Source organism: Bos indicus, chromosome 1 (genome assembly GCF_029378745.1).
Source record: "Bos indicus isolate NIAB-ARS_2022 breed Sahiwal x Tharparkar chromosome 1, NIAB-ARS_B.indTharparkar_mat_pri_1.0, whole genome shotgun sequence".
NCBI classification, from domain to species: Eukaryota; Metazoa; Chordata; class Mammalia; order Artiodactyla; family Bovidae; genus Bos; species Bos indicus.
The window spans coordinates 141993361-142007074 of record NC_091760.1 but is presented as its reverse complement, the minus strand read 5'-3'; the positions used below and the strand labels follow the sequence as shown (position 1 = coordinate 142007074).

Genomic DNA, 13714 nt, shown 5'->3' with positions numbered 1-13714 from the left:
GTTGTTGAGGGCTGTGCAGGGTCCATGAAGCCCCCATACCCTCCTCTGTGCCCAGGAGGCAGCCCTGGCTCCCTGGGTTCCTGTTGTTTTTGACGGATGGGCAGTGCTGGAAGAAGATGGGCATGAGAGGGAATCAGGACAGGGGAAACTACCCACTTTAGGGTGCCAGGTCCATCCTTTTTTCCCCTTTATAATTATTTTCATTGTCAGAATGTATGACAGCTTTTTCATTCTGTGCTTGAATGTGTGTGTACTAAGTCACTTCAGTCATGTCTGACTCTTTGTGACCCCATGGACTGTAGCCGGCCAGGCTCCTCTGTCCATGGGATTCTCTAGGCAAGAATACTGGGGTGGGTTGCCATGCCCTCCTCCAGGCGATCCTCCCAACTCAGGGATTGAACCCAGGTCTCCTGCACTGCAGGCAGATTCTTTACCGACTGAGCCACCAGGGAAGCCCAGACGATCATAGTAGTAGTAGTGTTAGTTAGTTCTGTCCGACTCTGAGACCCCATGGACTGTAGCCTGCCAGTTTCCTCTGTCCATGGGATTCTCCAGGCAAGAATACTGGAGTGGGTTGCCATGCTTAATTCTACACAGGCTTAAATTTTTTTGTCTTTTGTTTTTTTTTGAAAGGAAGCAGGAACGTCCTTGGTGGTCCAGGGGTTAAGACTCTGCACTCGCAATGCAGGGGGTGCAGGTTTGACCCCTTGTTGAGAAACTGAAAGCCCACATGCCTTGAGACGGTGACCAAAAAAAAAATTTCTTTTTTAAAATGAAACATTGTGTCTTATCACACCATGATCCTGGCTAGTAGCTTCTCAAATTTGAGAAAATTCTTCAAAAAGACTTTACATGTTACCAGAAACTAACAAATTAACATAGAAATGTTTCTAGAGTCTTAGAGGACTAGACAGAGAAGGCAATGGCACCCCACTCCAGTACTCTTGTCTGGAAAATCCCATGGATGGAGGAGCCTAGAAGGCTGCAGTCCATGGGGTCGCTAAGTGTCAGACACGACTGAGCGACTTCACTTTCACTTTTCACTTTCATGCATTGGAGAAGGAAATGGCAACCCACTCTAGTGTTCTTGCCTGGAGAATCCCAGGGATGGGGGAGCCTGGTGGGCTGCTGTCTATGAGGTCGCACAGAGTCGGACATGACTGAAGTGACTTAGCAGCAGCAGAGGACTAGAAAGAAACCAACTGATACAAAGCCCAGCAATGACTGTTGCCACGTGAAAGAGGACTCAGAACCTAGGGGCAGCAGGAGCATCCAGGTCCACCCCCCCACCGCCCCCTGCCCACATCACCGGTCCAGGGGGGCTTCCCGTGACCTCTCCTGAGCCTACTGGTCCTGGGATGCTCTGTGGCTTGCAGGAGGCTGCCCCAGCAGTACTTACCGCTGCCCCTGGGGAGGGCAACCCCCGACAGAGCCTCCAGCACGGAACTCTTGCCGGAGCTCTGGTCCCCGATAACGGCAATGGCGGGCAGGGCCAGGTCCTGCTCCACGCCCAGGGCCCGCAGGGAGTCGATGAGGTCAATGCAGGGCCGCACCTTCTCCTCATACTTTCTGTACAGGTTGTTTTCCGGCCCCTGGAGGAGACAGACAGACTCACAGCCTTGGCCTTTGATGGACTCCCATCGCTTTCTGGAATTTGCGACTGAATTGGTGAATCTGCTCATGTGGGGTTGGAGACAGGAGGGGCGAGAGGCGGACCCAGGTGTGCCAGAGGCAAGGCCTCTGCATTTGTTCCTGCAGAGGCTTGGCTTCCACTGCTGTGGGCTGGAGGTGGAGGTGCCCGTGTGAGTTGGGAGATGGCCCTGCGAGGGCAGGCACTCCCAGTTGGAGGGAGGGGAGAAGCCCACCCCGGGCCTGCAGGGCTGGGGTAGGGGGTGGCTGGCAGTATGACTGTGGCAGTCACAGTTGGAGGGAAAGCTCCCAGGCAGGAGACCCCAGCACAGAGAACGGAGGCCCCAGATCCATGTCCAGGAAGGTCATGGTGCCCCAGAGACTGTTTCTGCCCCTGGGGCTTGTTGGAAGTGCCCAGAAGGTTGGGGGAGGGGGAGGGCACCAGCTGTGCCATGGGGACTGGACTAGACTGGTAGGTTTTATTCCCCACTTCCCCCCAACCCCTCCACCTTCTTTCAGATGGTAAAGAATCTGCCTGCAATGCAGGAGACCCAGGTTCCATCCCTGGGTCGTAAAGATCCATCCCCTGGGGGAGGAAACGGCAACCCACCCCAGTACTCTTGCCTGGAGAATCCCATGGGCAGAGGAGCCTTGCGGGCTGCGGTCCATGGGGTCTCAAAGAGTCGGACACGACTGAGTGACTAACACACACACTTCTCTCCACATCCCCCCAGCCCTCCCCATGCATGCACCCTTCCTGACCCACCCTCCTCTCACCTTACCTTTGACATCTGTTGGCCCCCTTTTGCTTCTGGCTGCTGAGGGTCCAAATTCAGCTGATTGAAGTTGTTGGGAAGGAAGTCTGGGTTGCTCTCTTCCACCTGCCATTGTGGGGGACTCATTGTCTGCCCCAATGGTGGCCCTGGTGGCTGCTGATGGAAGTAAATGTCTTGCTTTGGGTGGTGCTGAGTGGAAGTCTGAGTGTGCCTCTTGTACTTCAAAGGCCTGAAGGACATCGACATGACTGTCTGCTCGGAGAGCTGGGGTGTGCGGTCTTCGGGGCTCAGTGCCTCTGGTCCTCTCGGCAAGCTCTGCAAAGACGCAAGACGGGAATGTGGCCCAGAGGTCCCCCAGCAGACCTTCCTGGGGGCTGTATTTCTTCCAGCTCTGCCTCATCTAATCCCTTACAACTCACCTGCTGCTCACCGACTCAGGGGAGACCAGCAGCCCAGCTCAGGCCTGTCTGCAGACGGGGCTGATGGCAGCAAACGGGCACAGAACACAAAAGGGACGTTGGTGGGCCTGGAGACAAGTGGACTCTACGCTTCCACGGGAGAGTCTGAAGGTTCTGCTGTCACTTCTGCTGGGCTCCGCGTTGTCACCTACAGCTCAGGGCGAAGAGGAAGCAGTAAGGCGTGGAGAGATGACAGGGAGCCCCTCCAGGGTCCCTTGGTAGCCAATCTCTGCCCCACCATCGCTGTTTCTCACCCAGGCTGGGTCAGGCTGCTGGAGATTCTGGGAGAAAAGGTTTCTGGGGTCTCTTACTTCTCCGTGGGACCTATAATCAGGTGGTCTTCCGCCTAGAGACAGCTGGCCTCACCCAGCACTGCTCTGAAATGCTCATTTCACAGCAACCTATGATGCTATTTTCACAGCAACCCTGCATGTCAGTGCCTAATATGCACTTTTTCAGGTCAAGAAGGTAAAGTGCAGAGGTCTAGATACTGGCCTGAGTCAGGGCCCAGAGGCCGGCCAGGGACTCTGGGTCATGAACATTTTCCCACTATGCCCAGCCCCCAGCCACCCCACTACTGGGGCCAGAGTGGAGACAGTGAGTTGGATGGCTTCGCTCCCTCCCATGCGAGTCCACCTGGATATGTGACTGTGACCTTATTTGGAAAAGTCTACTTGCAGTGGAATTGAGGCAGATCTGGGGATGACGGTGGGCCCGAAATGCAAGAAGAGACAGGCGGAGAGGGTTTGAGACTCAGAGCCCCTTGGCTGTAGGGCAACGGAGGCAGAGACTGGAGGGTCGCTGCCCCACGTCAGGGACCCCCGAGGGGATCAGGGGCCCAGAAGCTGGGAGAGGAGCCTGAAAGGGGTTTCCCTCAGAGCTTCTGGGAAGAACTAACTCTACCGACACCTCACCCTGGAATTTCTGGCCTGAGAACCGGGAGAGAATAGATGTCCTGTGTGTCTGAGTTGGGGGCATCTGTCAGGCCAGCTCCAGGGCACTAACCAGTGGGGAGGATTGGAGTCTCGAGGTGGTGCCTACCCCATAGCTGCCCCTTGGGGCATCCATGTGTGCCCCGTTTCCAGCCCTCCATCCATCCCCTCCTCACAACAGTGGTTCCACCCTTGCACACACTGTGGCCCTTTCCCGTCTAAACCCTGGCTCATCCTATCACTGCGCTTTCTAAAAACTTCTGGGGTCTTTTTCTTTCAGAACAAAGTTCCTAAAGAATTTGGTCCTAACCTACCTTTTCCTATTTGATGCCACCTCTGAATGCTGGGCCAGGTTTTTTTACCTTCCCTCAAACTGGATCTGCACATTCATCGCCTTGTGTGTGCCATTGGCCTAGCTTTAAAAGTGCGGGTGGTTCATTCACTTATTCATTCATTCAACAGATGTGTTTTGAGGACTGATGCAGGGTGAATTGTGTCCCCAAGTTCATAGGTCAGAGCCCTAACCCCTAGGACCTCGGTGTATGTCTATACTGGAGAGATGCCCTTTAAAGAGGTGATTGAGGTAAACAAGGTCACTAATCCAATCTCACTGGCGTCTTAGAAAAAACAGATTAGGACAAATACACACAGAGGCAAGAGCGGATGAGGACACGGGGAGACCGCCGTCTCCATGCCCAGGCGGCCTCGGGAGAAAGTAACCCTGCTGACACCTTAGTCTTGGACTTCTGACCTCCAGACTGGGAGAAAATAAATTTCTGTTGTCTAAGCCATCTACCCTGCGGCACTTCGTTACAGCAGCCTGAGCAAACTAATACGAGGACCAACTATGTGCGAGGTGGTTCCTGCCATGAGGATTCAGTGGTGAGCAAGCCAGATGAAGTCCCTGTCTCCGGTACACACATTCTGTCACGGGGACCCCCCCCCCCCCCCAAAAAAAAACACAAGAAAGCCGATCAATGAAGAAGCCTGCAGTAATGCAACCCCAGGTGACGATGGAGTGTCTGGACGAAAGGGCGTGGGTGACAGATGCTGGGGTCAGTGTCAGAGGTGGAGGCAGGGGCTGTTTGAGGGCGGGTCCGTGTTTACAGAAAACAGGAAATGAATGAAGAGAGGAACTATTATGTGAGGACCTGGGGAGGAACCTTCCTGGCAGAGCAAGTCCAAGTGCAAAGGTCCTGAGGTCAGGATGAGCTCAGGGAACGGGGAGAAGCACACTTGTCTCCTGGGGGCTCAGAAAGCCCAGCCCAGGGGCGGCTCCTTTCTTTGGGATTGGGGGCTGGCCCCTCTGGTCCTCTCTGCCTTGCTCTTTCCGGGCTGTGCCCTGGCCTTTCCTGACATGGCTGGGGCTAGACCTGACATTTGGGTATGGGCTGGAAGGAGGTGGAGAAGTCTTCTACCTGCACTTTTCTGAGCAGTCAGCCCCACTGACCTGGAGACCCTAAGGAAAGGGAGACCCCCCCAGGCTCGGCCCCGCTCCTGGGGGAGCCCTGCAAAGGCTGTCCAGTGGAGGGAGCACCCTTATCTCGGTGCTGAAATCCTAAGACAGCACCTCTGTTCCCTCCTGTGGATGAAGGGCAGTAAGACTGCTCAGCTGAGTGTTGGGTGGAAGGCCAATCTTACAGGTAACCCCAATCTATGGTCAGCCAATTCCCGATGTGTGGGGCTGCTGGGGGATGAAGCGGGCACTTCCGGGCCAGGAATTGCTGGCACGCAGCCCTCAAATGCCCTGTGGCTAGCTTTAGAGGAAAAGACTCTCAGCCAGCCCCTCCCACTGGTTGGGGACTAAAACTAAATCTGGGTTTTTACAGCTCTTTTGCATCTTTCTATTCTTCATTTCTCTGAGTCCCTGAGGTTTAGCCTTTTCTCTGTTCTGCATCTGATTGTTTCCCATGGGGCCAGTCTCCTCCACGAAATTCCTCGTCTTACAAAATACATGACCCTTCAGCAAGTGTCTAGAGAAAGTATGATCCCATGAAAAGGCCTCTGCTTTTTGGTTTTCATCCTGCTGGCAGCATCCTCAGATATTTTCCCCCAGTAGTGCCAAGGAGTGCTGGCAATGAGCAGAAGCTGGAAGAGACAGGGATGGACTCTATGCAGAATCTCAGGAGGATTTGCTAATGCCTCCATCTCAATCTTCCAGCCTCCAGGGCTGGGAGAGACTAAATTTTCATTTTGTAAGCCCTCTAGTCTGGGATACTGTGCCATGACAACCCTAGGACACTCACACCATTGCTGTTCAGTCACTCAGTCGTGTCTGACTCTCTGCAACCCCATGGACTGCAGCATGCCAGGCTCCCTCTTTCACAGTCTCCTGGAGCTTGCTCAAATTCATGTCTATTGAATCGGTGATGCCATCCAATCATCTCATCCTGTCATCCCTTTCTCCTCCTGCCCTCAACCTTTCCCAGCATCAGGGTTTTTTCTAATGAGTCGGCTCTTCACATCGGTGGCCAAATTTTTGGAACTTCAGCTTCAGTATCAGTCCCTCCAATGAATATTCAGGGTTGATTTCCTTTAGGATTGACTGGTTTAATCGCCTTGCTGTTCAAGGGACTCTCAAGAGTCTTCTCCAGCCCCACAGTTCAAAAGCATCATGGTTTATACCTAATCTGTTCCCCCCAAGTGCCTTTTTTGCTGGGTGGACTTGGCATCATATCTGTCTCTAAGTAAAATTCTGAAGGTGTAATAATCCACCAGTTCATGCTACAATGGGAATCAGCAAATGCTAGAAAGCAGGTGTCCTTGCCCCTCGAGAAACAGTGTCAGGAGGCCTCTTGGCCACTACTGCCTCAAGCAAGAGGGATCCTGAAGCTCTGAGATCAGGCTTTGGGGCTTCAATTCTGATACGAGTTCCAAAGTGTGTCATTCTATATCATCAAACAGTTGACTCAATTCAGACACTATCTACCGGGAGATGACAGCAGACTATTATCAGATGGGGTGCACCCTACTCACCTGCCCCCACCCCATCCTGCTGCCAATTGCAAATGGGCACTTGTCATCTGTCTCTAGGCTTCCCGGGCGGCACAGTGGCAAAGAATATGCCTGCCAATGCAGGAGACTTGGGTTTGATCCCTGGGTCAGGAAGATCCCTGGAGAAGGAAATGGCATCCCACTCCAGTATTCTTGCCTGGGAAATCCCATGAACAGAGGCACCTGTTGGGCTATAGTCCATGGGGTCACAGTTGGACACAACTGAGTGACTGAGCACACACACAGACACACACACACACATACACACACACACATCTAACTCTACAAGGATTAAATCCTGAGCCACTGCAGTAGCTCCCCTGAAAGTAGTTCAGGATGGAGATCAGGAACAAGGCCCTCTGTGCTCTGGGAAAAACTGGCAGAACAGGTATTCAGATAGATATTTTCCGGAGAAGATTTTATGAGCACAATTCTTGAATCTCCTCATATCTAGAAAAGCACTAAAATCAGTAATAGTGACATCTGCTCCTCATGACTAGCTGTGAGCTTCTGCCGAAATGCGTGCTTGATTGCATGTACGCCCTTCACTAAAATCAGATATTACTGACTTCCCCACTAGCTGTTTGTTGCAGCTCCTCAGAGCTATCCAAAACGCTGTCTCCCAGTCTACCATCCTCATTTTGCCCCAAATAGAACTTAACTCACAAATCTCATGTGCATTTTTTCCCCAGTCAACACTGCCCATTTCAGATGCAAACTGCTAGCAAAGACACCCCCAACCTCATCCCACCGCCCCTCTTGGGTTTGAATAATCTGCTAGAGCAGAAACCTTTCACTGACTAGATCACAGGTTAATTATAAAAGGATTTCCCAGGTGGCGCTAGTTCTTTACAGAAACTGCCTGCAATGCAGGAGACAAAAGAGACACGGGTGGGAACCCTGGGTGGGGAAGATCCCCTGGAGGAGGGCACGGCAACTCACTCTAGTGTTCTTGCCCAGAGAATCTCCATGGACAGCCTGCTGAGCTACAGTCCGTGGGATCACAAAGATTCGGACATGACTGAGTGAAATCGCACGCACACAGACACAACTCAGGAGAAGTGAAAGTGAAAGCCGCTCAGTCACGTCCGAGTCTTTGAGACCCCATGGACTATACAGTCCACGGAATTCTCCAGGCCAGAAAACTGGAGTGGGTGGCCTTTTCCTTCGTCAGGGGATCGTCTCAGCCCAGGGATCGAACCCAGGTCTCCCTCATTGCAGGTGGATTCTTTACTAGCTGAGCCGCCAGGGAAGCCCAGCTCGGAAAAAGCCAGATGGCAGGCGCCGGGCGAGGGTGGAGCTTCCGCTCCGTCGGCGAGCGCCGCTCTCCCGCATCTCCAGCGCGCTCCAGAAGCCCTCCAAACACTCGGGTTTTCAGGCGGCTTCATTGCATAGACCTGAGTGATTTCATCACTGACCATCAGAGATTGAACTCAACCTCCTGCCCTGCTTCTCTTCCGGGAGGAAGGGAGTGGCTGGAAGTGCCAGTCCTCTGTCACGTGACCGCTCACCTAGGTAACCGGCTCCCATCTCATTAACATAACACAGGGACCTGACACCACCTGATTAGCATAACAGAAGCCGACGCTCTCCTCCCTTCTGAGGGTTTTAGGAACACCTGTTAGGCTGGAACTGACACAGACCAAATAATCTCTCCTTTTCCCCTACAATTGTGAATATTATGAAATAGTCACCTGGATGAGTTAATATCTATCCTCATACTTACTTTTTTTTTCTTGCGATGAGGACTTTTAAGATCTACTGTTTTTGTTGTTATTGTTTAGTCTCTAAGTCGTGTCTATTTTGCAGCCCCATGGACTGTAGCCTCCCAGGCTCCTCTGTCCATGGGATTCTCCGGGCAAGAATAGTGGAGTGAGTTGCCATGCCCTTCTCCCGGGGATCTTCCCAACCTGAGGGTCGAACCTGCATCTCCTGAGTCTCCTGCATTGGCAGGCGGGTTCTTTACCACTACTGCCACCTGGGAAGCCTTCTACTCTCTTAGCAACTTTCTAAAATGCTACACATTATTAGCTGTGGAGATGCAATGTACAGCAAGGTGACTATAGTTAATATATTTCTTATTATAAATCACAGCTTCACAGAGCATGAAACTCTCTCCCCTCCTCAGGATGTGCAACTTCCATGGAAGTTCCAGAAGCCACCTCTGAGTGGTCACAAGGTCTTTGGCCAGACTCGGGGAGATGGGGACCCCCTGTGTTCCCAGTCCCGCCGCTCCCTTTCTAGAGCGTGCATGCAGGGATGGCTAGGGGCCAGCACCAGCGCACAACGCAGGCAACTTCAGAAACAGCATCTTTGTGCCTCCAGCCTTCTGGCACAAGCCACGTTTATCAGGAAGCAGATCTGCTGCAGGAAGACGCATTAAGCAGCCCTCCCCGCACTGACCCAGCTCTTACCTGTGCACTTGTAGGAGGGAGGCCGGCAAGTCATCTCTACCCATTCCTCCCTTTCTTTTTATAGGATCCCTCCTGCCCTCGTGGCTTGCTTTCCCAGAAGTAAGGGAAATGAAACTAATGGCTTGCCCTAGAAACGAAACCATTAGCCTGCCACAGAAATGAAACCTGAAGCGTCCATCCATTTCCTTCTGCTTCACACAGTGATACTGACTTCAGCTGCATCAGTCTTCTGGTGGGCTCGAGAACCACAGGGAGGGGCGGGGTGGGGGGGGGGTGGGTAACGGGTCTAACAGGTTCTCCGGCAGGCCGGGGCTGACCACACTTGGAGAATGGGTCACTTAGCATGGCGCTGCCCAGGCCTTTCTGAGATTCTGTGTGCTGCCACTCTCTGCCCGTATTAAGCTCTGAACATTCCAGGAAGGGACATCCACAGCTCCTCCACAGCATCCTTCATGTAAGCGCGAGGTGCGTACCCTCACACTTGGGCTGGTTCCCAGGAGTGAGCCTGACTTCCTGGTCCTGTGTGGGTTACTTCGCCTGCAAAACTACAGGTATGCACCCCATGGGGGTCCCAAAGCCCTCCCTTCGCTGTGACTGAAGTGGGGGTGAGTTGGGCACTCCCATCACCAGAGTATTGGGGGCCCCAAGGAGACCTGGGGGTTCTGGGCTGGCACAGGATGGGGGGATTCTGCCTCCGTCTCAGCGTCACACCCATGAGGCTTTCTAAAACAAAACAAAAAATCTTAGAAAATTAATAAAATGAATCCCGAGCGCTTTTTTGCTCATTCACCTGACTTGTGGGCAAAATTTCCTCTAAAGAAGAAATTTGGAGGCTTAAAAGATGGTGTTCAAAGCCTGGCATGAAGAGGTCCTGGGGGGAGTTTCCAGGATCTGCGTCCTGCAGGACCTGATGCCCAGGTCATCCATCCAGAGACCCCTGGGCAGAGGAGGAAGATGGAGGGAAGAACTGGACAGCTGACTTTGCAGTGAGTTTTCTGATTCATCAACTGTGTCACAGGGTGGATGCCTTTGCAGCTCCAGGAAAGGCACAGGGAAGACACTGCAGAGGCCAGACAAAGTGGGACCACTTCCATGGAGGCAGCGAGGGAAGTTCGCTAAGGAGGTGGCTGAGGACCCACCCTCCCCAGCAGCACAGCAGCGCCCCTCGGCACGCCCTTCAGGAAGTCTCTCTGGAAAGGATCAGGGCCTCAGCAGCATCAAGGTGCTGGACTAGTTCGTAAACTGCTGTCTGGGGTTTCAGGCCGGAGCTTGGTGATGAACCCTGGCCGGGGTCCCTCATCCCACCCGGCCCACTGACCCTCCGAGGAAGGGCTGGCCCGGGTGCTCATACACCCTCAGCAGGACTGCTCCTTCTGAGTTTGCTTTCTCGGTTGCGCAGAGACCATGCAGTGTCTCCCCCACTAATGGCTTGAGGAGGTGAGGAACTGGGAGCCTGTGCACAGGTGAGGAGTTCTAAGTGTGTGTCTGTGCAGGGTGGTGGAGTGGCAGAGGCCTCTGTGGGTGGAAATCCCCCAACTTGTCACTGTCTGGACCCCCCTTGCTCCAGCGGTGCAGGGGCGGGGCTGGGGGATGATGGTGACCCATGTCAGGGCAGGTGCTAGGAGGCTGTCTGCCCTCATGCATGCATGGTGCCTGTGGACGGAGGACAGGCCTGGGTGGGCAGTGTCTGTCTGGGCTAGGGGGTGACAAAGGGCTGCTGGGCAGTAGAGGGGCTCAGCTCCTTAGACAGGAACATGCTCCATTTCTGAATCTATGATGTCTAAAGTCCAGTGTGTGTGTGTGTGTGTGTGTGTGTGTGTTCAATCACTCTTTTAAGACCCCTTGGACTGCAGCCCACCAGGCTCCTCTATCCATGGGATTCTCCAGGCACAAATACTGGAGTGGGTTGCCATTTCCTTCTCCAGGGGATCTTCCCGACTCAGGGATTGAACCCGCATGTCCTGCATTGACAGACGGATTCTTTACCGCTGAGCCACCAGGGAAGCCTGTCAAAAAATCCAGGCATATTGGTAATAGAGATTCTTAGAGCTCAGAAGTGCCTGCCTTTCACAGGGTGGAGGTTAGAGGCTCTGCCTTCTCATGGGAGGGGCAGTCCTTGCAGGTCCACCCACTCTCCAGCAGCAGAGAGAGGCGGGGCGGCCCTGCTGGGAAAGTTCTTAGGGTGGGGCTGGGGGTAGGGGAGGCTCAGGCTGACTTCCACATGGGGGCAGGGTGGGGCGTCTGGGGAGAGAGGACATACGCTCAGGACGGGTGGCTGCCCATCTGAGTCTGTTTCCTTGACAGCTTTGTTTTGTAATAGACTTTATTTGTTTTAGGTTCACAGTAAAAAGAGGAAGATACAGAGATTTTGAGATTTCCCCTAGACTCCCTGCCTCACCCCCCATCATAGGCACAGCCTCCCCTCTGTCGACCTCCCCCCCCCCCGCCTCCAGAGGGGTGACCCCCCGGACTGACACATTGTCATCACGCAGAGCCCATGGTTTACAGTAGGGTCACTCTTGGGGTTGGACGCCCGGTGGGTCTGGACAAGTGTATAATGCCAGGCGCCCACCGTGAGTCCTGAGAGGAGTCTGCTGCCCTTCAAGTCCTGATCACCCCTCCCTCCTCCAGCCCCCACCCTCCTGGGATCTCCATTCTGCTGCCTTTTCAGTGACCCTCAAGTTCCCTTCCAGGCCTCCTCTAAGGTGGTTCAGAGCCCAGAAGGGGGTTCTCTCTGATGGCCCGTTTGTGTCCAAATTTCTCCTTTTTGTTAGGACACCAGTCACACTGGATAGGGGCCACCTGACTTGAACTTATTACACCAAGAGTGACCCTATTTCCACACAAGGTCACATTCTGTGGTGCTGCCGGTTAGTTATGACTCAACTCACGAGTCAGGGAGGAACAGAGTCTAGCCTGTAACAGGGCCCCAGCCAAGATCCCACCGAGTGGTTTGCAGACTCCTCTGCAGAAAGAGACGCAGGCTCCCTGAGGGGCCGACGGTCACCCCCCGCCACTGCCAGGAGGCTGCCGTTCACCCTGGTTGGCAGCGGGATGCAATGATGAGGGCTCACATGTGTCCTGGCAGGAGCTCTGGCAAACATCTGCACTTGTGCTCTCTCTGGCTTCCATGCCCCATAGGGACCCTCCTTTAGCCTGGCCCCCACGCTCAGAATTGAGCCTCCACTGCCCTGCAGCCCGTCTACAACCATGGAGGACTCAGCACTGCTGTCAGCCACTGAGACTTGGGGAGTCGGGTCCTGCAAGGATGCTGAAATTCAGGGTGACACATACTGCCATGTTTTTAAAAGGAGGCCTGCTGATAAACGTACTTGAAAACCGTTCATCTGTTCCAACCCCTCTATGGATAGATGAGAAACTGGAGGCTAGATAAGCACTATCAAGCTGGCATCAAAGTCTCCTATCGTTTCTGGGAGCCAGATTTGGGAGGGAGGTCAGAAAGAGCATTTGGCAATGACTTGGTTTTCTTAACCCCAAGGCACTGGGCATCTTGGTATGTGGATCTACTGTGTGTCTCCTAGGAAGTCTGGGTTGTACAGTGGTCCTCCTGAGAGCAGCCCCTGCCCACCCAGCCCATCAGAGATCCCTCCTCCCCATCCTGTTAAACAAGGTGCCACTGGAGCAACACCCCTGCATGGAGGCAGACACTGAATCTCTTCACCATCATATTGCTTGTGCCTGAGTTAGGCGCACCCACATTTGTGGGATGAATGAATAAGTTCAGGGACCTGCAGGGAGAGCTCAAGAAGGTTGACCCAAGAAGGTAGCTAAGCCCTATGGCTGCTGCTCATTGTCCCTATGAGATGACCGTCCATAACAAGGGTGTGCTCCGTGGTCGGAGAATAAAGGTTTTCTCTCTGCAGAGCTATCTGGACCACGTGGGTCAAACTTGGATCTGATGATAAAATAGCTCCACACCTGGACAGGCAGGGGCTGCTTCCCAGGTGATGTCACTGAATCCTCTTGAACACTCCCGTGTATTTCAGCTCAACATCTTCACTCTATAAACACTGGCATAAAAAGTCTGTGGGACAAGATTTTATACAACTGGCAAATATTTTGATTGGTTGGTTGACAAACCTGAAATATTCATCAAATATTGACCATTGGAAAAGGGCCGTAGTCCATTCAGGATGCATTTGTCTATAAGAAGCCCATTTATCGAGGCGGGGCAGTGTTAGCTGGGCCCTTTTGGTATGCAGCCTTCTACCTGGATCTCGGCTGGCCAGCCAGAATACCTGTTCTTCACATCATCTGAGTGGTTGATCTGTGCAAAGGAAAGAAAAGGATTTAATGTATCCATTCATCTAATCAACAATGTTTAATGTGCCAGCTGTGAGCAAAATAAGAAAAGAGGATCAATTCCTAGAATGGGATTTGCTCCAGCCTACTCAGTAGTCACTTACGGATGTGAGAGTTGGACCATAAAGAAGGCTGAGTGCTGAAGGATTGATGCTTTTGAACTGTGGTGTTGGAGAAGACTCTTGAGA

The 13714-nt window shown here is 53.2% G+C and overlaps 2 protein-coding genes and 1 long non-coding RNA gene across 4 annotated transcripts in view; 1 reads left to right on the top strand and 2 right to left on the bottom strand.

Moving 5' to 3' along the window:
* Positions 1 to 9321, bottom strand: part of MX2 (MX dynamin like GTPase 2) — a 37241-nt gene extending 27920 nt beyond the window's left edge. The window contains exons 1-4 of the mRNA XM_019962832.2: positions 9204 to 9321; positions 2825 to 3011; positions 2412 to 2720; positions 1400 to 1592 (exon numbers count right to left, since the gene is read on the bottom strand). Of these exons, the coding sequence (XP_019818391.1) occupies positions 1400 to 1592; positions 2412 to 2651 (433 nt within the window). The 5' untranslated portion in view covers positions 2652 to 2720; positions 2825 to 3011; positions 9204 to 9321. The remainder of the gene's footprint in view (positions 1 to 1399; positions 1593 to 2411; positions 2721 to 2824; positions 3012 to 9203) is intronic.
* A 137-nt stretch (positions 9322 to 9458) lies between these two features.
* On the top strand, positions 9459 to 12549 carry LOC139184639 (uncharacterized). 2 transcript variants are annotated; one of them, XR_011568188.1, is made up of 4 exons: positions 9459 to 9754; positions 10222 to 10425; positions 10603 to 10666; positions 11540 to 12549. It is a non-coding gene; the product is annotated as an uncharacterized lncRNA (long non-coding RNA). The 2 variants fall into 2 exon arrangements; XR_011568187.1 differs by having other exon boundaries at positions 10222 to 10666.
* A 691-nt stretch (positions 12550 to 13240) lies between these two features.
* FAM3B (FAM3 metabolism regulating signaling molecule B) overlaps positions 13241 to 13714 on the bottom strand; it is a 66077-nt gene continuing 65603 nt past the window's right edge. The window contains exon 8 of the mRNA XM_019962909.2: positions 13241 to 13491. Within this exon, the coding sequence (XP_019818468.2) occupies positions 13402 to 13491 (90 nt within the window). The 3' untranslated portion in view covers positions 13241 to 13401. The remainder of the gene's footprint in view (positions 13492 to 13714) is intronic.